Consider the following 25,482-nt stretch of genomic DNA (forward strand, 5'->3'; position numbering starts at 1 on the left):
TTTTGAGAGAGAGAGAGAGAGACAGAGCTCGAGAGGGGAAGGGCCAGAGAGAGAGGAAGACACAGAATCTGAAGCAGGCTCCAGGCCCCGAACTGTCAGCACAGAGCCCGATGTGGGGCTTGAACTCATGAACCGCGAGGTCATGACCTGAGCCAAAGTTGCACGCTTAACCGACTGAGCCACCCAGGCGCCCCTTAGAATACATTCTAAAAGTCAAACTGGTTGATTCAAAGGAAGTGCGCATTCTTTTTTTTAATGTTTACTTATTTCGAGAGAGAATGAGAGCGGGGGAGGGGCAGAGAGAGAGAAAGGAGAGAATCCCAAGCAGGCTCTGTGCTGCCAGAGTCCATCACAGGGCTCGAACCCATGAACCATGAGATTATGACCCAAGCTGAAATCTAGAGTCGAATACTTAACCAAGTGAGCCACCCAGGTGCCCCAGGAAATGCACATTTTACAGCTATTGATGTGCATTACCAAATTGGTCTCCAGAAAGATTGTGCTATTTTATACTTATTTGGTATTTGAGAATCCCCCTTTTTTACACTCATCAACGTTGAATGCTACTATTTTTTTTTAATTTAATATTTGGAAATATTATGGGGTGCCTGGGTGGCTCAGTTGGGTAAGTGTCTGACTTCGGCTCAGGTCATGATCTCATGGCTCATGAGTTCAAGCCCCATGTCAGGCTCTGTGGTGACAGCTCAGAGCCTGGATCCTGCTTCGGATTCTGTGTCTGCCTCTCTCTCTGTCCTTTCCCCATTCACACTCTGTCTGTGTCTCCCTAAAATGAATAAATGTTAAAAAAAATTTTGTTAATATTTGGTAATATTATAAGTTAAAAAATGCTATCCTTTGTATTTGTAGTTTGCATGTCTTTGATTACTAGTTGGTTGACTGTATTTTCATATATTTACCTGCCATTTGTCTTTTCCTTTGCCCATTTTATAATTGTCATCAGGGAATCCTAGTGCCTAGAAGGCCCAGAGAAGCTCACCAATGCTGGCATGCCAAGATAATTCTACTTGAAAGGACATAGTTTTGTTGATATTTTTCACGAGTTCTTTGAGATATCCTTAACGTCAGAAATTCCAAGATTGAATTATAACGATTTTCAGAAAAGAGTGGGGAGCAGTGCCCTATTCTTACCTTTACCCGTCATTCTCTCTGTGGGCTTGGGTACCATCCCAGCTGCTCTCTCCAAGAGATGGGCATGGTTGTAGTGAATGTCTTTTTCTTACTGATTTAAACGTACATAGAGAGGTAGAAGTAAATACATAAAAAGAAGTCTAAGGAGCTTAAATAAAGAGAACTCAGAGTCCTCTCATTACAGCATGAGCAAAAAGATGGAATCAGAAAAACCTGGTACATTCAAATCCAGGTAGTTCAGTGTACTATAATTAGAAAAACTGGAAAAGTTTTTCATTGTAGTTTGTCTTGGTAAAATATCTTAAAAACCTTTAAAAAAAAAAAAAGCAATTTCTGAGCACATACTATTTGTCAGGTGCTGGGGTATACCTGCCCTTGTGTTGTGTAAGGATCTGAATGGAGAGAATATCCTGTAATTAATCCTGACTGGGGCTACCCCAGTAATTTTCTCTTTCTCTCCAGCATAGTCCTGCTAAAATTACTTGTGCTAATTTTGAAAGAGAAATAAGTAAAATGACATTGTTTACCCCATCCTAGATTAATGGGTTTAGTTTTCAGTTTAATAAGCAAGGACACTGAAGGACAGTCACGCTGGCATATATAAAGTAAAGGGATGTGATGTGGGAGAAGTCAATACTGATTACATCCTATAATTGTGCTAATTGAAAGATCTTCAGAGCCTCCTTTTGAAACCCTGGGGTTCTGTGTCTTCAGTGAAAAGAGTTGCCTTTCCTCTTAGGAGGCTGCAATGTTAATGTGACAGCAGGAAAGCCAGTTTGATGACTAGGAGCAGGGGAAGAATTCAGTTGAACTTATTAGAAATCAGAGGCTTTCAAACTGGTACGTTTTATAACGTAAACAACTGGCTAATTAAGCTGTTTAAACACTGGTAATTTGACCAAAACCTTTCATTTAAGGGGGAAAATGGTTAATTTAACAGTAGCTTGAACCAGCTTTTTAATTAACCAGCTGCTCTAATTATAGGAATTGCCCTAAACTGAATTTGAAAATGCTTATTCGCCAAGGAATTCCAGCAGATGAGAGGCTGAGGCAGGCAGTGTGCGCTTTCGCCTAAGATGTGTCACCATCTCAAAGATCACCTTTTTGAAACCAGTGGGGGGGGCGGGGGGGAGGTGGCGGTGATTCAGTTTCTGTGTACTTAAAGATGGTGGTTGGAATCTGAGTTTTCTTCTTTATTTACACAGGACGTTTCACTATAAAGCGGAAGTATCCAAGAATTATAACCACGAAGTAAATTCGATGGTCTTTGTATGTTTAGGGCAACAGAGTAGCTTCATGGAGATGGTGATATTTGAGCTGGCGCTGGAGGCTGGCTAGGATTTCACTAGTCCGAGAGGTGTAGTCCCGGCAGGGGGGCTGCCCAGCATGGCACAGAGGCACGACAACTGCGTGGCTTATACAGAATGGCAAGCGTTCTTTCTGTGGCTGAGGAGCAAGCTCTAGAGGATGGAATGGGGGGGATGTAGATACAGTGAGATCAACAACAACTCAGCCAAGGCTACTGCTTGAATCTCCTAACCTACCCACGTTCTCTTTCCCCACCCCCTTGTCCATACATCAACCAAAGAGATCTTTTAAAAACATACCAGTCATATACTTTCCCTGCTTTAGGCTGTTCAGCTTGAAATCCAAACCCTTCACAAGGCCGAGAGTGGTGTGTTCCCACCCCTGCTCTAGTCTCTGGTATCTTCTGTGCCCTTTTCACTTTCCTTCAGGCACACTGACAGCATGACAGCATTTCTCTTCCTTGAATGTGCCAAGTGGTGTCCCACAATGGGGCCTTTGCACATGCCGTTCCCTCTCCCTGGAACATTTATCCTCTGTCTTTTGCCTAATAAATTCCTTTCAGGTCTCAATTTGTTTTATTTATTTTTTTGAATAGATAATATGTGTATATCTTTATCTACAATAAAGATACAAAAGAATATAAAATAAGCAGTAAGTCTCCCACTCCTCCTGCTTTCTAATCACTTCCCATCCTTGTGGATAACCACTATTTTCCTCTGAATTCTGGTCTCAGTTCACATGTCATTTTTTTCAGAGAGGGCTTCTCTGATCTTCCAGTCTAAAATAGATCCACCGGTTGTATGGCCATAGCCTTCTGTGCTTTTTTTTTTCAGTATCACAATTTGTAGTTTTATATTTATTTTGTGACTATTCCGTTAATGATTCCCTCCTCCCACTAGACAGTAAGCTTCATACTACAGCTCTGGAACCTGAAGACTCAAAGGGTCAAAGGTCTTAGATTCAGAGAGACAGAATTGGGATAGTAGCCAAGAAGATACCTCAGTTGTGTTCAGTGCTCCTTTGGAACCTCTGTCAAAAATACCTCCTTCTTCCTTGAATGGTAAATTCTTGCTCCTCTTTAAAGAATGCATCTGTTACCTCTTCTGAACCTATTCCCATTACCCTCCCCTACTCCCACCACCTCCCCCCACCGAGGCAGATTCATTGTTCCTTCCTCTAGGCGCTCACTACCTTGTTCTCATCTCTATTAAAGTAATTTGTGCACCATAAGGTAATTATCTGCTTTCCTATCATCTTTCCCTAGTACCCATTGAGTGTCTCCAGGGAAAGGGGCATATTCTAGTCATCTTTGTCCCAGTGTCTATACAGTTTTTGGCATGTACTAGTAAATGTGGAGTAATGCATATCATGGAAGGGACTCATGATATCTAGGGTTTGTCTTGATGAAATAGTGTGGGTTGTAAATGCAGGATTGGCTCTGAAGCCAATCTCTGATTGGCCTGGCATAGAGCAGACCTGCTTGGAAGTCCATTTTAGAAAAGAGAAGCCTAAGAAACATTTCACTTCTTCACACCATTTTCTTTTTAACCTCCCTGTAGAATGGTGGCCCTGGGGAAGATGAGGGCAGGACCACAGGAACTAGGAGGAAAGGGAGCAGAACCTAGGACTAACACTTCTCCAGAAGGTAGACAGTGAGTAAGAGAGACAGAGAAGAGCTGTGGAGGGCTGGTTCTAGTGAAAGAGTAGAGATAAGAAACTGATATCTGAGCTAGGAAAGATCATATCTAGCCAGAATTTATATTCCAGAAATTCAGACGTTATAATAACCCATCTGAGTACAGGCTGTTCAGTGAGATAGACCTGGGTTTAAATTGCAGTTCTGCCTTTCACTTGCTGGATGACCTTGGCCAATTCACTATATCTTTTGAACTATAGTTTCTTTTTTCTTTTTAATTTTTTTTAACATTTTTTATTTTTTGAGAGAGACAGAGACACAGTGCAAGTTGGGGAGGGGCAGAGAGAGAGGGAGACACAGAATCCGAAGCAGGCTCCAGGCTCTGAGCTGTCAGCACAGAGCCCGACGCGGAGCTTGAAGCCACAAACTGCGAGATCATGACATGAGCTGAAGTTGGCCACTTAACTGACTGAGTCACCCAGACGCCCCTCTTTTTTCTTTTTAAATTAAGTTTTTAATTTTAATTCCAACTCCAGGGCTCCTGGGTGGCTTGGTCAGTTGAGCATCTGACTTTGGCTCAGGCCGTGATCTCACAGTTCATGAGTTCCAGCCCCGCACTGGGCTCACTACTCTCAGTGCAGAGCCTGTTTCAGATCCTCTGTCCCCCTCTCTCACTGCCCCCGCTCTACTCATGCTTTTTAAAAAATAAATAGTTCCTTGGGGCGCCTGGGTGGCTCAGTCGGTTGGGCGTCCGACTTCGGCTCAGGTCATGATCTCACGGTTCGTGGTTCGTGCCCCGCGTCGGGCTCTGTGCTGACAGCTCAGAGCCTGGAGCCTGCTTCAGATTCTGTGTCTCCCTCTCTCTCTGACCCTCCCCCGTTCATGCTCTGTCTCTCTCTGTCTCAAAAATAAATAAACATTAAAAATAAATAAATAAATAAATAAATAAATAATAGTTCCAGTATAGCTACCATACAGTGTTATATTAGTTTTAGGTCTATAGTATCGTAATTCAACAATTCCATACATTACCCTGTGCTCATCATGGTAAGTATACTCTTTAATCCCCATCACCTATTTTACACCTCACCATGCACCTCCCCTCTGATAGCCATCAGTTTGTTCTCTAAAGTTAAAAATCTGTTTCTTTGTCTCTCTCTTTTTTTCTTTGCTTATTTGTTTTGTTTCTGAAATTCTACATATGACCAAAATCATATGGTATTTGTCTTTCTCTGACTGACTTATTTCACTTAACATTATACTCCCTAGATCCATCCATGTTGTTGCAAATGGCAGGATTTCATTCTTTTTTTATGGCTGAATAATATTCCTTTGTATATATATACACACACACTACTTCCTTTCATCTATCAATGGACATTTGGGCTGCTTCCATAATAATGCTGCTATAAACAGGATGGATGTATCTCTTTGCATTAGTGTTTTTTTTTTTTTTTTTGGTAAATACCCAGAAGTGCAATTATTGGATTGTAGGGTAGTTCTATTTTTAGCTTTATGTAAAAGTTTTATTTTATTTTATTTTTGAGAGAGTGTGTGGAGGGGAGAGGCAGAGGGAGAGAGAGAAAGAGAAAGAGAGAGAGAGAATCTTAAGCAGGCTCTATGCCCAGTGTGGAGCTTGACATGGGGCTCTATCTCACAACTGGGAGATCATGACCTGAGCCAAAATCAAGAGTTGCATGCTTAGCCAACTGAGCCACCCAGGAGCCCCTTATCTTTCACTTTTTTGAGGAACCTCCATACTGTTTTCTACAGTGGCTGCACCAGTTTGCATTCCCTCCAACAGCGCAAGAGGGTTCCTTTTTCTCCGTATCCTTGCAACACTTGTTTCTCGTTTTTTTGATCTTGGCCATTCTGCTAGGTTTTGACTTGCGTTTCCTTGATGATGAGTGATGTTAAACATCTTTTCATGTGTCAAGCTACAGTTTATTTGTAAACAGGGATAAAAATAATTAGGATTAAAGGGCTTCCCTGAAGGTAGATCCAAGTGGTGCATCTCGGGCCTACCACAATAAATATGTATATGGAGATCCTGGTTTATGCTTAGTATACATACACACTGTTCTATATCTTAGGTTTTTATTTTTGTTGTTATTCACTTGGCAATGTGTGTATATTAGCACAAATAAATACATGGTTTGTAAAACTTTGAGGAAATTTGTGATTGTCCTCTTACCTGGCTATATTTGTCACCCATCTCCTTCTCTGTATGGCCCATATGAGAAACTTTAAAAGGATTATTGCCTGTTGGGGGACAAGAGAAAACAAGAACATTGTGAGAAAGTATTTTGTCCTCCTGCCACCAGTGGCTGTAGCAGGAGATAATTTCTCAAGGAAAGATAGGTAGTGGGGATTGGATATAGTCCAGGGCCCAAAAGTTGAGAAAAAAAAGGGGTAAACTGAGAGTCAGTCCAGGATTAAGAAGTAGCTCTAGTCCTTTAATCGGTAAGTGGCCTGCTGTCCTCAAATATTCCCAGTCTTGTGGTGGAAAATTTTTCTCTTCATGTGTGATCTGTCTGCCCTGGAAGAGTTTTGAAACCGGTTTGTCTTATTTTCTGTCTTTTAGGTGGCATTTTGTTGAGCACCAGTCGGCACTACAAGACAAAGCCTACCCATGGCATTGGAAGATATAAGCACCTAGTTAAAGCCCAGGAGGTAAAGGGAACAGGGGTCCATTTTAGAAAAGGACAGTGTACAACTTTTGCCAAGAACTAAAGATCAGACACACACTGGTTGGATAATATTGGAGGTAGAAAGGATAGGGGGTCATCCTTTAGTCGTTTCCAGTTATTTCATTTGGATATTATCTACGGTGGGGCTGCTTCTGCCAGCTCTTGATCTTGTCCATATACCAGGTTATCACAGGGAAACGCAAATGATTTGGCTTCATTACTTGTGGTACTTTAAAAGAGTATCTTCTTAGTACTTATTTCAGTATGGACCTCACATTAAATGATATGCACTTGACTTGAATGGTTTGTGGCAAGTAGAGGCAGATTACATTTTCAGCCAAATAGTTTTATAGTATTTGCAGATTTAAAATATGTTAATGTTCCTTGAATCCATTATCACAGATAACTGGGAGTTAGTTCCAAGCATTCTAAGATTATTTAGCCCATTTCTTAGGATTCCCATAGCAACAGGATTGCTTCAGTGGTGGTTAGATTTCTGTGGATGTGCAGAGGATTTTGTTGGTGAGGTGGACACAACACCGGCCTGAAAGTCAGAAGGTCTGGCTTTGAGTCATGATTCTAGCACTCCCTGTAAACAGTACAGTTAAGAAGGATTTTGCTCTTCTACTTGGGGAGACTTCAACATCACTTTTGGTTCTTTGGTTTATTGTAATGCTTCCATGTAACCCTGAACATCTCCTGCTGCCCCTCTTTCTCCTTGGCAGAGGTCCACATTGTCTTTGGGCCTCAGAAGCCACTAAACTTGCATGTTCTCCTGAGCGTCATCTTTGTAGTAAGGAATTTCAGAGGAACATTGCCACATCTGGCAGCCTCCCAGCAGGGAACAACCCAAATAAATTGTTCATTTGTAGTTTGTAGTGGGAAGAGACCTTAACTGGGAACCAGGAAACTTGTGTTCTAGGCTTGGTTATGCTACTTATTACACCTTCACAACTCTGGATAAGTTAACTTTACCCCTCTGGGCATTGTAGGCCCTGAAATTATATGTAAAATGTTTTCTGTGTGTGATTTTTTTCTGGGAAGAGAGTCCATAGCTTTTATGAGTCTTCATAAAGGCTGAGGAACAGGATTAGAATTATCTTTAAGACTCTTTCAGCTCTGAGGGAAGCCTGGGTGGCACAGTTGGTTAAATGTCCGACTCTTGATCTTGGCTCAGGTCATGATTCACAGTTCGTGGGTTCAAGCCCCGCATCAGGCTCTGCACCATCAGTGCAGAGGCTGCTTGAGATTCTGTCTTTCTTTCTCTCTGTCCCTCCCCCGCTTGTGCTTGCTCTCTCAAAATAAATAAATAAATAAATAAATAAAATAAACTTTAAAAAATTAAAAAGAGTCTTTTAGTTCTGGTATCATGTAACTCTGGTGTTCTGAAACAATTGTTGAATGTCTGTTATGTGCTAGGCATTGTTGAGGGTGCCTTGCCTATTCAGACTGGGTTGTAATAAAATTTTATAGGATGAATGAACAAGACCTGGTTCATGCTCAGAGGGCTGATAAACCATTAGAGATAAGACACAGATACTTATGCTCCCAAGCAGAAAGCGACAGGTGCTAACAGGAAGATAACAAGGTGCTATTAAAATTTAAAAGGAGTGACTTACACCCTCTTTGAGTTGTGACACCTTAAAGTAGTTGTTGGAGTTGTTTTATTTTGGGATATCCCTCTTCTAAAAGTCCCACGTAAATTAGTAGGAAATAAAATTCATTCTGTTTGAGCCTGCGTTCTTTGTTTTTTTGTTAATTTCTTGGGATTTTTTTTTCCTCTAAAAGATAATTTTCTGCATGTGCCATGCTCTAACCTTCTCCCTAATTTGGTATAAAAGGAAGCTCAATGCCACATTAGTGCCATCTGTCCCTGTCTTTCTCCCTACTCTCTTCTCCCGTCTCAGGGATACCATGCTTTAACTGCATTGGGCCTCTCGCTTTTCATCCAAATCATCATACCGTTTCGAGGCTGTTCTGTCTACTTGGAAGGTCTTTCCCTTTTCACTTGGTTACTGCGTCATCAAACCTTTAAATTCTTGTGGGGAAATGGGGTGAGGAGGAAAACAATGAATCTCCCCCTGTGAGAAACCTTCCTGGGTTCCCTGTACCTGGGCTACTTGTCCTGCCATGAGCTGCCAGAATTCCTTGTGCTTCCTCTTAGGACTTACTGCTCTGTTGTAGTGATCTGTTTGATGACCATCTCCCCTTCCAGATGGTGAGCTCTCTAAGGGTAGAGGCCATGTCTCGTTTTTCTCTGCACCCTCAGTGTGTAGCAGAGGGCCAGGTATCAAGTAGAGGACAGGCAGTATTGATTGAGCTGAACTGAAATGCGGTTATTGGAACTGCCCCGAGGTTTTGTAAATCAAAGCTGGCAAACACAACCCACTATTTGCAAACAGCTGGCTCCAGATGACCTTAGTTGCTTGAAGGGAGTGATGCTCTCTCTGGTTAGTGCTGTAGGCTTTTCTCTGATGTCATTCATCATCCCTCGGTGTCTAGCCAGATAGTAGTGGTCACTGATGCAGGCCCCTTGCTTCCGACACAGGACAGCACATGAAAGCTCTTGTCTGCCAACTTGCAGAGGCTCTGTCCCAGGTCCCTGTCTCTTTTGCCACACCCCCCCAACCCCCCCCCCCCAGTATATTTGACTAGAAAAGCTATAAAGGATCTTGTGGTCCCTTTCTTTCCCTAAGCATAGCACCTAGAAAAAACAATAAGCAGCCAAAGTCCCTTCCTTCCCTCTCTAGTATCCAGGCTGGGCCCTCTACTCTCTTGAGCCCCCATCCTTAAGACAAGAGTTAATTCTCATGTACAAAGTGCCCAGATCTTGTCCCATTTCTGCTGGTGTAATCTCACATCCTGTAAGACCCAGCTTGACTGTGGCAGTGAGAGATCACATTCAGAGATAATCTCCAGGCCTAACACTGTGTCTGAATGTATAGATCTCATTATTTCCTCAAGGCCCTGAATCATTCTGTTGAATTTAAAAGGCTTTGGATTGTTTGGAATGTTTATTTCTATGAAATGAAAATAATGTAGTCCTTCATATTGGTGTAGCACTAGGTTATTTCTCCCAAGACCACAGACTTGCCCTCAGCTGTTATTAATTGGGGTATTAATCCAAGACTCAGAGAACTGCTAAGAGGAAGGTATGGGAGGATGAAATCGAGGCAACATAAATTGCTGTCAGTTTGTGATTGTTCTGTGTTCTATTTTCTAGGCCCTGGGGCAAGAGAGTAATGTGTATCTTTTGTAATGTAGGCAATTTACTTCCCCTTTCTAGAATGGCCCCTAGGAGTCAAGATGTCTTCTGTCTTGGAAACTGTTTGCACTGTTGACATACAGGAGGTGTCTGTCATTTATGACACCTATTTAGTTTATTGTAACACCCATAGATAGATTAGGTCCCACAGCCACAAGGCTGTGAGGAGACTGTGGCATCGTTCCCAGAAAAATCAGCAAATCAGAATCACTTGATAGTGACAGTCCTAGCTTCCTGGGAACAGAAAGATTGGTTTTGCCAGTGCAGTAACCATAGGGCTAGACTTGGATTTAGGACTGGCTTAGGGAAGAGTTGTTTTAAATTAGCATCTATGTTTTTCCTCAAGTCTGCCTCTTGTAACTCACTGAAAAGTAAAGCCATCATTGAGCATCTACTATGTGCCAGGCACTGTGTGAACACAAGTGATGCTTGGGTGAATGGGACACAGTCGCTTCTTACCCAAAGCATACAGCAGGCTAGGAGAGGTAGTGCTCAAAAATGTAACTAACCGTACATGGTAAGTGCTTTACTAGCAGAATGAACTGACAAGAGAACAAAATTAAGGAAGCAATTCTCCCTGAAAGGGTCGGTGAAGGTGTTATGGAAGTCAGCTCTACAGACATTTACTAAATGCTACCTACATCATACACTGAGTATGTAAAGTGAACTGACCCTAGGAATAACCAGCTGCTTGGGATACACTGGGGAACACTGGGGCTATAAAGAACATGATAGAGTTCCCCAGAATTTTTCTGCGTGATTATTAATGATGACCTGACTCTTAGCCTGTGCCATTAGAGTGCCCTGGTCTCTAGCCCACCAGTCTCATTCTGCCTTGCCTGTTCTGCTGAATTACAATAATGTCAGAGTTTTAGAGGGAGTCATATTTGATATGAATAGTAGTAATGATCCCTTTCCACTTCCAAAGTGCTTTCACATCCATTATCTCAGTGCCTCTCAAGCCATGTGCTTTTGGAACACTAGTGATCCTAGAGCCAAACCTCTCCTCAAGTGTACTAATGGCAATCTTCCGCATTTTAGTTTCCACAATTTAGAACCTAAATTTCAGGTTTTTTCCCCAATCAGTTTTACTTGATTAAAACAAATATTAACAGAGAAACTCAGATATGTCTTCTTTTTTTTTTCATATTTTTTGAGATGCAGAGAACTCCATTTATATAATATAACCATATTTTCTGCTAGTAAAGTCATTCTTGTTGTATATGATCAAAGTATCTTGACAAACATTTTATGGTGTTTCACGAAGAAAAACATGGTTTTGTTAGGCTCTTTGCAACCAACAAATTTGAAAACCATGCCATTTGATTCACCAACTATCCTGTGAGATAGGCAGGGTAGAAAAGGAAACTGATTGAAGGGCATTAATGATTTCTCTATGACATATGTCTAGTGAATGACGGAACCCAAACAAGAATTCAGTTCAGTCCAACTCAACATTTAATGTTTCTGGGCTCAAGGAATAGAGAAATGAATGAGATGTAGTAGCTTCTTATAGGAATTGAGATAGTAGTTTGGTTGCCATAATAGAGAGATCCACTTAATCTAGAGGCATAAACAAGATAGAAGCTTACTTCTCTCTCACATAAAAGCATAAGTAGATATTCTAGCTTTTGGCTTTGCCACACTTACCATGCTGCTTCTAACCCCTAGTCCTGAGATGGCCGCTCCCTCTTCAGCCATCATGTCCACATTCCATCAAGCAGGCTGGAGAAAGGGAAAGTAGTGTACATAAGCTCTTGTCCCACTGGCTGGAAGTGAGTCATATAACCATACCTAGCTACAAGATTGCTTGGGACATGCAGTTTTTATTATAAATGGTCATATACCCTGCTAAAATCCAGCAGTTCTGTTATTTTTTTTTTTTACTTTGATTTCCTTAATTATTCTTTCATGAATAAAGTTTGCCATCTGCCAACTGTTGTGTTTCAGCAGTTATCTTATTAAAGGAGAAATGGAGAATAGATATTGAGGAAACTGGCAGGCTCTGCACACTTTGCCTAAAGGGAAAGACAGAGGTTAAGAGAAATGTTTTGGAATTAGGCAGACCTGAGTTAAAGATTCAGCTCTGATGCTTACTAGTTGTACGTCCTTGGATACATCATTTAACTTTTCCAAGCCAGAGTTTCCTAGGCTTTATGTAGGAATTATACTTCCCAATGTTGTTGTGAGAAATAAATTAAGAAAACTTTAAGTACTTAGCACAGTGTTTGAAACATAGAGCCCATAAGTGGTAATGATGATGGTGATAGCATTAGTCTGCCTTTTTACAATCCCGTAGCATTCTATTTTCCTCTCGTAAAACATGCATCTCCTTAAAATTACTTGTTCTGTATATGCCTTTCCTTATAGATTGTAAGTGTTAGTGAGCAGAGACAATGGCTGTCTTATTACCTATCATATCCCTAATGTTAACCATGGTCTTGCTCATCACTAGTGGTCAGTAAATATTCGTTGAATGAATGCAGAGGCATACATGTGATTGGTAGTGGTATATATGGTGGAGGGTTTGCTATGGGAACACATAAGAGTGGTACCTAATTTAACCTGAGGAATCAGGGAGGGCTTCCTGGAAGAACATGAGCTCAGTCTTAAAAATAAGTAGGAGTTGCTCACATTAATCATGTGGGGTGAAGAGTCAAAGACTCTGCAAGGAGGGGAAACCTCCTGGGTGAAGGTAGGAAGACACTGAGATGCAATTGGGAAACTTAGGAGTTTTTTATTTTTATTTAAAAAAAAATGTTTTTTAACCTTTATTTATTTTTGAGACAGAGAGAGACAGAGCATGAACAGGGGAGGGGCAGAGAGAGAGGGAGACAGAATCAGAAACAGGCTCCAGGCTCTGAGCCGTCAGCCTAGAGCCTGACGCGGGGCTCGAACTCACGGACCACGAGATCGTGACCTGAGCCGAAGTCGGACGCTTAACCGACTGAGCCACCCAGGCGCCCCAAGGAGTTTTTCAATCATGGGGTCTAAGGTAGGGGATGAGGGACCATAAGACCTGAGAAGTAGGTAGGTCTAAATCAGTCCTTTTTAAAAGATACCATTTATTGGAGCACCTGGGTGGCTTAGTTGGTTAGGCGGTTGACTTTGGCTCAGGTTGTGATCTCACGGTTTGTGGGTTTGAGCCCCACATTGGGCTCTATGCTGACAGCTCGGAGCCTGGAGCCTGTTTCAGGTTCTGTGTCTCCCTCTCTGTCCTTGCCCCTCCCCTATTTGTGCTCTATCTCTCTCTCCCTAAAAATAAACAAACATTAAAAAAAGATACCGTTTATTAAGTAACTACTATATACCCTTAAGTGTGTCTGCTTACTGCCCTTTCAACTGCAACCAGCAGCTTGGGGAGTTAATCAGCATGGTCCAGCAAAGTAGCTTGTGCTGAACTTGCTATGGAGGTGGGCTGCTCTTTATGTTTAAATTGAGATTTGGTCTTTCACGTGTCTCTTCTCTCTCTCTGAACTGTAAATTCCTTGAGGGCTGGGACTGTGTTTTCTGTTTTGTTGGTGTCTTTGCTGAGAGTGATTGAATTAGTACTTTGCATACAGCAGGTGCTTAATAAGTGTTTCATTCTGTAAAGCATGCCAGTAGGATACCAGGAGCATGATTACCTCCAATTTATAGTATAATAATGCTCTATTGGTATGCATTACTCAACCTTTTTTAAAGATACCATTTATTGAGTAACTGCTGTATACCAGATGCTGTAACTACTAGGTACCAGGCTTTAAAAGCATTATTCTATTTTATAATATTATAGTATACTTAACACAATGAGCACCGAGTAATGTATAGAATTGTTCACCTGAAACTAACATAACACTGTATGTTAACTATATTGGAATTGAAATTTAAAAACTTAATAAAAAAAAAAAAGAAAGTAAAAAAATAAAATAAAAGTGTTATTCCATTTTATAACATTATAAATAGTGTATTTTATTCAATCCTCAGATATCCTAGTTATTAAAGGCCCTGTCTGAGGACTCTAAGACTCAGAGAGATTAAATAACTTGCCTAATTGGCTAGTAATTTCCAGAACCAGCATTTGAACCAAGGTGGTCAGAACCTATGTGATGTCTATGCTATTTCCATTTCATATAAATTTACTATTTCAAGCGTCACAAGAACTTTAGGTGTTACAGGTGAAGAAACTGACACCTAGAGAGGTCATTCAATGTCATTTAGTGACTAAGCAGACAGGATTTGAGTCCAGATTTTCTTTGGCTTCCATCTAAGTATAGTGTTCTTTATGCAGTACCAGGCTGTGACTTTTGGCCATCCTAGTCAGGGCCAGGCCTTCTGTCTGGTGTGTGTCTCTTGAGTATGTCACATTGAGTTATAAACATAGTCACTTGATTTCTGTGCACCTCATAAACTCAGTATGGACTGTTCAGAGTACCATCACCAAATCATTCAGGTCCCCAGGTATAAATTAAAAAAAAAATTTTTTTAACGTTTATTTATTTTTGAGAGACAGAGACAGAGCGCAAGTGGGGGAGGGGCAGAGGGCGAGGGAGACACAGAATCTGAAGCAGGCTCTAGGCTCTGAGCTGTCAGCCCAGAGCACGACTCAGGGCTCGAACCCACGAACCGATGAGATCATGACCTGAGCCAAAGTCGGACCCTTAACCGACTGAGCCACCCAGGTGCCCCCTCAGGTGTAAATTTTTAAATTTTCATCACCAGAATTTTTGGAAGCTAAATATGCTGCAGGCATATTTGCCTTTTCATTTGAGGATTAGGATGGTACTATTCCTTCCCAATTTTCCCACCTGGAAAATGCCACCTATTAGGCAGATATTATCACTTTCACACAGAATCCAGAGGAGAGAGCCTGGGCTTGGGGCCACAGACCCAGCTTCCAGCCATGGTTAGACATAAAGTGGTTATCTTTGCCATGTCCTTACTATTGTGACTGTAAACAAGTCATTTCCCCCTTCTGGGTTTCAGCTTTCCCCTTGGTTAAAATTAGGGAGGGAAAGAAAGAGGGACTGTATTGTTTCTGAGATCCCTTGCAGTTACAGCAGCCTGTCATTCTAATCTGACTCCTTTCACTATCTGCCTGTTCCCAGCAAAGCTTCCTAGTAACCTTGGGCAAGTGAGGTACTTTCAGAGGATCTCAGTTTTCTCTCTGTAAAATGGGGATAATATGTAGACTTTTTTTTTACAAAAATGGTTTAGTAATATATCCCATGGCCTATTTGGAAGGTCATCGTACAATCCTATAGGGATCTAAGAATGGCCACCCTGGGCCATCACACACTGAATACAGGTCAGTCACAGGAATGCCGAAGTTTGATGGTGGACACTAGTAGTCCATTCTCCCTGCTGTCTTTCTCCTATCTTCTCTTCCTTTCCTGCCTGACTCTCCTCCATGTGCAACTAGGGTGGGCTTCCCCAAACACAGCTCATGTAGATCCTTTGCACAATATCTTTGTTTTTTTAATTTTTAAAAAATATTTATTTTTGAGAGAGGGAGAGACAGAGTATGAGTGGGGAAGGGGCAGAGAGATGGGGAGACACAGAATCAGAAGCATGCTCTAGGCTCTGAGCTGTCAGCACAGAGCCCGATGTGAGGCTTGAACCCACGAACTGTGAGATCATGACCTGAGCCAAAGTTGGACACTCAACCAACTGAGCCACCCACGCGCCCCTGCACAATATCTTTAATAACTCCCCATGGTGGTCATAAGGGCATAAACTCAGGCAGTAGGGTTAGAAAGGAGGGGATGGATATGAGAAAGATTGTACGGGTAAAATTATAGGAACTGGTGACTGATATTATATGAAGGCAAGCTCTTGCTGGCTATGCCGTGCCTTGGCTCAGAACTGAAATATAATGTCATAGTGGGCTCCTGATAGTGTGGATCGGTCCAGGCATATCTAGGCCAACACAGAAAAGCAAGTGAGATGCCAAGAGGGATACTGGAATCAGCTTTTTTGGTTTTGTTTTGTTCCCCTAAAGTGACACCTTTGAAGAGCCTGGCATTTTCCCTGGTTATAAAAGCTTTCTAAAGGCTTCAGAGAAGCTCCTCCCCTCTCTGCTGGAAAATTTTAGCAGCTCCTCATTGCATTCCTAGGTTAGCATTCTTCACAGCTCTGACTGCAGTGCTGAATGTCTTGATGAGAAGTCTGGATCATTGCATTTGGCCACGAATGTGGTAGGCTCTGAAAAAGAGACAAGCTCCTGTTCTTTGATGGTTGGTCTCTAGAGGTTGGCTTCTCACTCATAGCAAAGTCTAGGACCCTGGGGTGGCCACGACTGTTAAGAATTTTAGCAATGAGAAATTATAAGAGACTATATACATAATAAAGAAGTGGGGAAGACTTTCATCATAAAGATAGGAAATCCAGAAACTATAAAGGTTATAAAAAGAATTTTAGCAATGCAGAGGCTGCAGTGGAAAAATCCCTGTATTGGGGGTCAGGAGGTCTGGGTTTTAGTACCTAGGATATGCTTGCCTGGCTGTGTGGCTCTGGGGGACATGTTTAATTTCTCTGGGCTTCGTATTCTTCCCCTGCAAAGATGAAGAATTGGGACACAATTGTCTCTAAATGCTGTCCAGTTCTAAAATTCTAAACTTGTGATTCATTGCATGTTTTCTCTTTGCCAGGCCCTGTGCTAGATTGGAATATAAAAGTGAAAGTAGCAATAAAAGTTTATATATATTCAGTGTTTAATTATGTGGCACAGATTGTATTAACCCCCTTACATAATGTTTTGTTCAGTTTTCAGAACATCCCTGTGAGATCAGGTCTGTCATCAGTATTACTGGTCTTGTGAAAGGATCATTTCTTGGTCTTCCTCCTACTCTCCTAGATTGGGCCTCTGCTATCTTGGACTGACCCAGGGAGCAGTGATGGGAGAGAATCATTCCAGGTGCTTCGCCAGGAACAGTTCTGCTGTAGCAGCTACTAGGCTATTGGCTGTTAGATAGGGGTGACTTAAGACATGTAAATAGAGATAGATTTTTGACCTTTTTCTTCAAAAAACTATTTCTTTTTTTTTTTTTTTAATTTTTTTTTTTTTCAACATTTATTTTTGGGACAGAGAGAGACACAGCATGAACGGGGGAGGGGCAGAGAGAGAGGGAGACACAGAATCGGAAACAGGCTCCAGGCTCTGAGCCATCAGCCCAGAGCCCGACGCGGGGCTCGAACCCACGGACCGCGAGATCGTGACCTGGCTGAAGTCGGACGCTTAACCGACTGCACCACCCAGGCGCCCCATATTTCTTTTTTTTTAAAATGTTTATATTTTTGAGAGAAAGAGAGCACATGCCACATGCAAGTGTGCACACCTGTGAGTGGGGGAGGGGCAGAAAGAGAGGGAGGCAGGATCCCAAGCGGGCTCCGTGCTGACAGCAGAGAGGCTGATAATGGGGCTCGAACTTACAAACTGTGAGATCATGACCTGAGCCGAAGTCAGACATTTGACCTACTGAGCCACCCAGGCGCCCCTTAAAAAATCTATTTCTACCAAATAGTAGGACTTATCGTAAATGTTCAATAGTTAAGATGTGGTATTGGCTCAAGGACAGACAAATAGCCCAACAGAACAGAATAAAGAGTATAGAAACTGATCCATATATCTGTGGGCACTTAGATGACAAAAGTGACACTACCGTCCAATGATGCTGAGTCAACTGGACTGGATGACTGTGAAAAAAAATTACTCTTTTTAAAAAAAATTTTTTTTTAAATATTTATTTTTGAGAGACAGAGAGAGGCATAGCATGAGCAGGGGAGGGGGAGAGAGAGACACACACAGAATCTGAAGCAGGTTCTAGGCTCTGAGCTGTTTGTTAGCACAGAGCCCAACACGGGGCTCGAACTCACCAACTGCAAGACCATGACCTGAGCCGAAGTCGGATGCTCAACCGACTGAGCCACCCAGGCACCCCGAAAAAAATTACTCTTGACTCCTATTTCATACAATACACAAAAATTACTTTAAGATGGATTGTAGATCTAAATGTAAATATTAAAATAATCTACAACTAGAAGATGACATATGAGAATATCTTCACAATATTAAGGTAGAGATTTCTTAAACAGGACACACAAATCACTATAATTGTAAAAGAAAGAATGAGTAAATTGAATTACATAAAAAATAAGAACTTCTACTCATCAAGGTGCACTATTAAAATATGAAAGGGAAGCTATAGGGAGGGAGCTGATATTTGCAGTATGTATATTTAACAAAGAATCATATCTAGAATATAGAAAGAATCTACACATCAGTAAGAGAAAGGCAGACAACCTAATCTAAAAAATGGGCAAAATACTTGAATAGGCATGTTACAAAAGAGAGTATCCAAATGGAAAGGTGCTCAGGCTCAATAGACCCAAAAGAACTGCAAGTTAAAACCCTAATTCATTACCATTTAATACCAACCAGGATGGCTAAAGCAAACCAGAAAACTCAACTACACTAAGTTTTGTGTTGGCAAGAATGTAGAGCAGTTAGAACTCTCATTCATCCTGGTGGGAGAAGAAATTGGAAACATCTTTGTAAAACTGAGAGTACTTATTAAAGATGAACATATGCATACTCTATAATTCAGTAGTTCAGATTGTAGGTATTCATGATGTACTATTAATTATGGACATATGTTAGAAACAATCCAAATTTCCATCAGCTGTAAAAAGGATAAATTGTTGCATATTCATACAATAGACTACTAGAGCAATGAGAAGGAAAGAACTGCTATTTCACCAAATACATGATGAATCTAACAAATATAATGAATGAAAGAAGGCAGACATAAAAGATAACATAGCGTATCATTCCATTTACATTAATTTCAAGAACAGGCAAAATCATTCTATGGTTTTAGAAGTAAGAATAGTGGTCATTTATTTGAGGAGCACGAGCTTTTGGGGTGCTAGTAGTCGTCTGTGTGTTATTCAGGATACTGATTATATACAGGTATTTTCACTTTGTGAAAATTCATTGAGTTGTGTACTTATGCATTGTTTTCAGTATGTGTATTTAAAAATTTTTTTTAATGTTTTATTCATTTTTTGAGAGAGAGACAGAGAGACAGAGCGCAAGCAGGGGAGGGGCAGAGAGAGAAGGAGACACAGAATCCAAAGCAGGCTCCAGGCTCTGAGCTGTCAGCACAGAGCCCAATGTGGGGCTCGAACTCATGAACCGAGAGATCATGACCTGAGCCGAAGCTGGATGCTTAACCAACTGAGCCACCCAAGCACCACTTTAGTATGCGTATTATATTGCAATAAAACTTTTACTAAAAAAATTTTCTTAAAATATGGTAGAGTTTAAGATTCTAGTTTTGAACTGGCAAAAGATTAACTTTATTAAAAATTCAAAAAATATACAAGAGAAATAGCTTAAAAAGTCTCCTTCCCACTCCTATGCCCAAGCTATCCAGTTCCCTCACAGGAAGCCAATGATATTAGTATTTTTGTGCATCCTTCCAGACATATTTTTTTTTTCCAACTTTTTTTTTTTTTTAATTTATTTTTGGGACAGAGAGAGACAGAGCATGAACGGGGGAGGGGCAGAGAGAGAGGGAGACACAGAATCGGAAACAGGCTCCAGGCTCCGAGCCATCAGCCCAGAGCCTGACGCGGGGCTCGAACTCACGGACCGCGAGATTGTGACCTGGCTGAAGTCGGACGCTTAACCGACTGCGCCACCCAGGCGCCCCCAGACATATTTTTAATATATGAGCAAATAAATACATATGTAATTACACACACACACGCGCGCACACACACACACACCCTTTTTTGGTATGCATGGCAATATTCTGAGCATGTTATCCTACAGTTTGCTTTTATCATTTATTTTAAAGACTTTTCCATATAGTACAGAAAGAAATTCCTATTCCTTCTTAAAGCTGCATAATGTATACTATTGTATGAATGTTCCATGATTTATTTAACAAGTCCCCCCCCTCTTGATGGGGATTCAGGTTAGATTATTTCTGGTTGAGAAGATTTCTTGATCCTGATCTATGTTGGGTTAAATATCTATTTTCCCAGGCCTCATTTTAACTTTTTACCACAGCCTGCACAGGTTGATATGTAGTGAAGCAATATAAAAGGGTAAAGTAGAAATAATTTGTCTATTTCTTGGGGCGCCTATGTGGTTCAGTTGGTTAAGAGTCTGACTTCAGCTCAGGTTATGATCTCATGGTTTGTGGGTTCAAGCCCTGCGTTGGGCTCTGTGCTGACAGCTCAGAGCCTGGAGCCTGCTTTGGATTCTGTGTCTCCCTTTCTGTTCCCCTCCTCAACTAATGCTCTGTCTCCTTCTGTCTCTCAAAAATGAACGAATGTTAAAAAATTTTTTTAATGAAAAAAAAGAAATAATTTGTCTATTTCTCAATTTTTTTAAAGAAAGATTGGGGGCTCCTGGGTGGCTCAGTTGGTTAAGCATCTGACTCTTGGTTTCGGCCCAGGTCATGATCTCGCAGTTCATGAGATCTAGCCCTGCGTAGGGCTCTGAGCTGATGGTGGGGAGGCTGCTTGGGATTCTCTCTCTCTCTCTCTCTCTCTCTCTCTCTCTGCTCCTCCCTGTGTGCACACACACTCTCTCTCTCTCTCTCTCAAAATAAATAAACTTAAAAAAAAAAAAAGGAAGACTAAATGACTGCAGAAATTGAAAGCTGCAGGGGCTGGAAGAGAACTAATCCTGGGTTTCCTTGCAATTGATTTAAGATTCTAATGAAAGCTAAGGATTCTTTCCTTCAGAAAAATATGCATGCTGGTAAAATTTTGCATATAAATTTTGGGGTTGATAGACCATTTGAAATTCCTCCATGGATTCTAGATTAAGAATCAAAAAACCCACCAATTTGAAAATTGGGAAACTGGGGGCCAGAGATGAGAGATGGGTTTCATATCAAGTTAATTGCAGAAGATAGTCACTTGTATTTGTGTTAAAGGAATGCCAGCAATATTCCCTCTCCTTTTGTTGGCTGATGTCATAGCCCAGACTGGTAAGGGAAGCTACTCTTTCCTTCCGAAAGAAACTTCAATTTGAAGGTAGGGTAACCTAAGACAAAAATGGTAAATTTATTTGAAAGATTGATTTCTTTGATAACAAGATGGGATGATTAGAACTTTTTGTGTAATACTTTGATTTATTTTCTTTCTCCTTTTGTTTTTGGTTCAGCCCAAGAAGAAGAGAGGAAAAGTGGAAGTGAGACCCATTAATTTGGGAACAGATTATGAATATGGGGTTTTAAACATTCACCTGACTGCATACGACATGGCCCTGGCAGAGAGTTATGCCCAATATGTTCACAACCTCTGCAACCATCTATCCATTAAAGTTGAGGAAAGGTATGAAGGATGCCTTTGCATGGGATGTTTTTGGTGTGAGTGGCATGCTCTGCTTTGTCGTTAAATGAGATTTTGAGGTATAATTTACATTTAGTAAAATTCATCCTTTTAGGTATCTAGTTTACCACAATCAGAATGTAGAACAGTTCTATTAACCCCAAAATTTCCCCAGTGCCCTGGTGTAGTTAAATCCCAACCAACAATTGATTTGCTGTCCCTGTTGTTTTAATTTCTCCAGAACATCATGTAAATGGAATCATACGGTATGTAGCTTTTTGTGTCTGTCCTCTTTCACTTAGCATAATACGTTTAATATTCATCCATGTTTTTGCAAGTATTTTATTGCTGAGTAGTATTCCATTAAATGCTGGACCTTAATTGGTTTATCCATTCACCAGTTGATGTACATTTTCATTGTTCTCTAGTTTATTGGTAATTATAAATAAAGCTGTCATAAGCATTCTCATGCATGTATCTTTTCTCCTGGATAGCCACCTAAACCTGGGATTTGGAGATTGTATGGTGAATGTATGTTTAACTTCGTAAGAAACTGACGTCTGTTTTCCAAAGTGGCTGCACCATTTTGTTTTCCCACCAACAATGTATGAGAGTTACAGTAACTCCTTTTCCTGGGCAGCACTTGGTATTGTCATTTTTTTCCCTAAAGATATATCTAATAGATATATAGTATTTCATAGTGAGTGGTCTTAATTTTCATTTCCCTAATAAATAATGATTTTGATATCTTTTCATGTGCTAATTTGGTGTATATTTGCTTTGATGACTGTTCGGATCTTTTGTCCATTTTTAAAATTGGGTTGTTTGTTTTCTTATAATTAAGTTATGAAAATTCTTTATCTATTTTTGGATACCAGTTCTTTTTCAGTATGCTTTGCAAATATTTTCTTCCTGTCTGTGACTTATCTTGTCATCTTCTTAGCTGAGTCCTTTGGAAGGCAGACTTTTTTCAAGTTTGATGAAGTTCAGTTTATTAATTTTTTTTTATTCATGCTTTTGGTGTCATATCTAAGAAAGTATTGTCTAACCCAAGATCACAAAGATATTCTCCTGTGTTTTCTTCTAAAGGTTTTATATTTTTAAGTTTTACTTTTAGGTCCATGATCCATTTTGAGTTATTTTTGTATATGGTATGAGATATGAATCAAAGTGTTTTTGGTTTTTTTTTTATTTATTTTTTTTTTTATGTTTTTTTTTCAACGTTTATTTTTATTTTTGGGACAGAGAGAGACAGAGCATGAATGGGGGAGGGGCAGAGAGAGAGGGAGACACAGAATCAGAAACAGGCTCCAGGCTCTGAGCCATCAGCCCAGAGCCCGATGCGGGGCTCGAACTCACGGACCGCGAGATTGTGACCTGGCTGAAGTCGGACGCTTAACCGACTGCGCCACCCAGGCGCCCCTGGTTTTTTTTTTTTCATGTAAATAACCAGTTGTTCCAGCACCATTTGTTAAAAAGATTTTCTAGCTTTTATCAAATTGTCTTAGCACTTTTTGAAAGTCAGTTAACCGTGTATGTGTGGGTATATTTCCAGACTCTCTTCAGTTACAGCGATGTATGTATCTATACTTATACCAATACCAGACTGTCTTGATTACTGTAGCTGGATTACTGAAACTACAACTTTTTTTTTTTTTTTCAAAATTATTTTGGCTATCCTAGGTCATTGGGTTTTCCTTAAACGTTTTATAATTATAGTTTGTCGATTTCTACAGAAAGGAACCTGATGGGATTTTATTGGGATTGTGTTGAATCTGTAGGTCAATTTGAAGAGAATTGGCAACTATTTTGATTCCTCTGATCCTTTAACGAGGTATATCTCCCCATTTATTTAGGCTTTCTTCGCCTGCTCTGGTTTTCATTTACTCTTTGGATTTGTTGGAAAACTGTAGGGGAAGAGAACTAACAATTACTGGCTATCTACTCCAGGCCAGGCACTTTACATATCTTATCTCTCAGGGTTTCAGAAGGTGTGAGATGCCCTGTAGTTTGCTTTAAATAACATTAAATCACATGGTGAGAGATTTCTTCCCTTTTTAACTCTCATTCATCCTAATTATGTCAAGGAGAGATTTTTTAGTGTGGTTCTGGTATGTCCTTAACACCACTCTAGCACCTCCTAATCTTTATAGCAGAGAAAGGACCTCAGACTCAAGAGTCTTTGGCTAGCAATCATGTCTAACGAGAATTTTATACCATTATTTTGTTTCTGTTGTACTTTTTAAAAATAAGCTCTAGGCTCAGCATGGGACTTGAACTCATGATCCTGAGATTAAGAGTCATGTGTTCTGGGGCACCTGTCATGTGTTCTGTGGTTCAGTTGGTTGAATGTCTGACTCTTGATTTCAGCTCAGGTCATGATCTCATGGTTCGTGAGTTGGAGCCCCACGTGGGGCTCTGCGCTGACAGCATGAAGCCTGCTTGGGATTCTCTCTCACCCTCTCTCTGCCCTTCCCTCCGCAAAATAAATAAACTTAAAAAAAAAAAAGTGTCATATATTCTACGGACTGAGCCAGCCAGGCACCCCCATTGTAATTTTTTTTTAACTTCTATGGATGGCAGCTGATACTGGTCTTCCATTTACAATAGTGATATAAAGTCAGGCTTACTGAGATATAGTTTAAATTCAGTAAAATTCACCCCTTTAGTGAACAATTTCTGAGTTTTGACAAATGACAGTATGTACTATCATCATCCAGATGTAGGACATTTACATTATCCCAGGAAGTTCCCTCCCACGTTTGTAGTCAGTCCCTCCTCTTAGCCCTAGTCCCTCACAACTAATGATCTGTTTTCTGCCCCTATAGTTTTTTTTAATACTTTTTAAAAAAAATGTTTACTTGGGGCGCCTGGGTGGCTCAGTCGGTTGAGCGTCCGATTTCAGCTCAGGTCACGATCTCGCAGTCCGTGAGTTCGAGCCCTGCATCGGGCTCTGTGCTGACAGCTCGGAGCCTGGAGCCTTGCTTCGGATTCTGTGTCTCCCTCTCTCTCTGCCCCTCCCCCGTTCATGCTCTGTCTCTCTCTGTCTCAAAAATAAATAAATGTTAAAAAAAAAATTTTTTTTAAAGTTTACTTATTTTTGAGAGAGAGAGAGAGAGAGAGAGAGAGAGAACAAGTGGGGGAGGGGCAGAGAGAGAGAGAGGGAGACACAGAATCCAAAGCAGGCTCCAGGCTCTGAACTGTCAGCATAGAGCCCAACATAGGACTTTAACCCATGAACTGCAAGATCATGACCAGAGCTGATGTTGGAGGCTTAACCGTCTGAGCCACCCAGGTGCCCCTATAGTTTTTGCCTTTTCCAGAATGTCATATAAGTGGGATTATACAGTATTTTTCCTTTTGAGTCTGCTTCTTTCACTTAGGGTAATGTATTTGAGATTGATCTATGCTGTTGCCCGTATCAGGTAGTTTGTTCCTTTTTGCTGCCGATTAGCATTTCATTGAGTGGATGCTTGTTTGTTTATCCATTCAACAGTCCAAGGACATTTGTATTGTTTCCTGTTTTGGGCAGTTATAAATAAAGCCACTATAAACATGTACAGCTTTTTGTGAGAACATGTTTTCATTTCTCTAGGAATTTGATTGCTGGGTCGAATGGTAAGGGCAGTGGATGTTTAAATTTATAAGAAACTGCCAAACTGTTTTCCAAAGTGGCTTTACCATTTTCTTACACATCAGCAACTTGAATTCCAGTTGCTCTACATCTCAAGTCTCTCTTTTATTTTTTTTTAAGTTTATTTATTTATTGAAAGAGAGAAAAAATGTGAGCAGGGGAGGGGCCGAGGGAGAGGTAGAGAGAGAATCCCAAGCAGGCTCCACGCTCACTGTGGAGCTAAACGCAGGGCTTAATCTTATGACTGTGAGATCATGACCGGAGCGGAAATCAAGAGTTGGATGCTTAACCAACTGAGCCACCCAGGTGCCCCTCAAGTTTATTTTTTATTTTTTTTTTAATTATTTTTTTTTCAACGTTTATTTATTTTTGGGACAGAGAGAGAGACAGAGCATGAACGGGGGAGGGGCAGAGAGAGAGGGAGACACAGACTCGGAAACAGGCTCCAGGCTCTGAGCCATCAGCCCAG

The 25,482-nt window shown here is 40.8% G+C and overlaps 1 protein-coding gene across 4 annotated transcripts in view; it reads left to right on the forward strand.

Moving 5' to 3' along the window:
- Window positions 1-25,482, forward strand: part of MRPL48 (mitochondrial ribosomal protein L48) — a 53,944-nt gene that overhangs the window by 18,207 nt on the left and 10,255 nt on the right. For all 4 annotated transcript variants that reach the window (XM_040489293.1, XM_040489295.1, XM_040489292.1 and 1 more), the window contains 2 exons: window positions 6,678-6,766; window positions 21,213-21,382. In XM_040489293.1, coding sequence (XP_040345227.1) covers window positions 6,678-6,766; window positions 21,213-21,382 — 259 coding nt within the window. The remainder of the gene's footprint in view (window positions 1-6,677; window positions 6,767-21,212; window positions 21,383-25,482) is intronic.

Source organism: Herpailurus yagouaroundi, unplaced genomic scaffold (genome assembly GCF_014898765.1).
Source record: "Herpailurus yagouaroundi ecotype Mexico unplaced genomic scaffold, PumYag 180, whole genome shotgun sequence".
Classification (NCBI taxonomy): domain Eukaryota; kingdom Metazoa; phylum Chordata; class Mammalia; order Carnivora; family Felidae; genus Herpailurus; species Herpailurus yagouaroundi.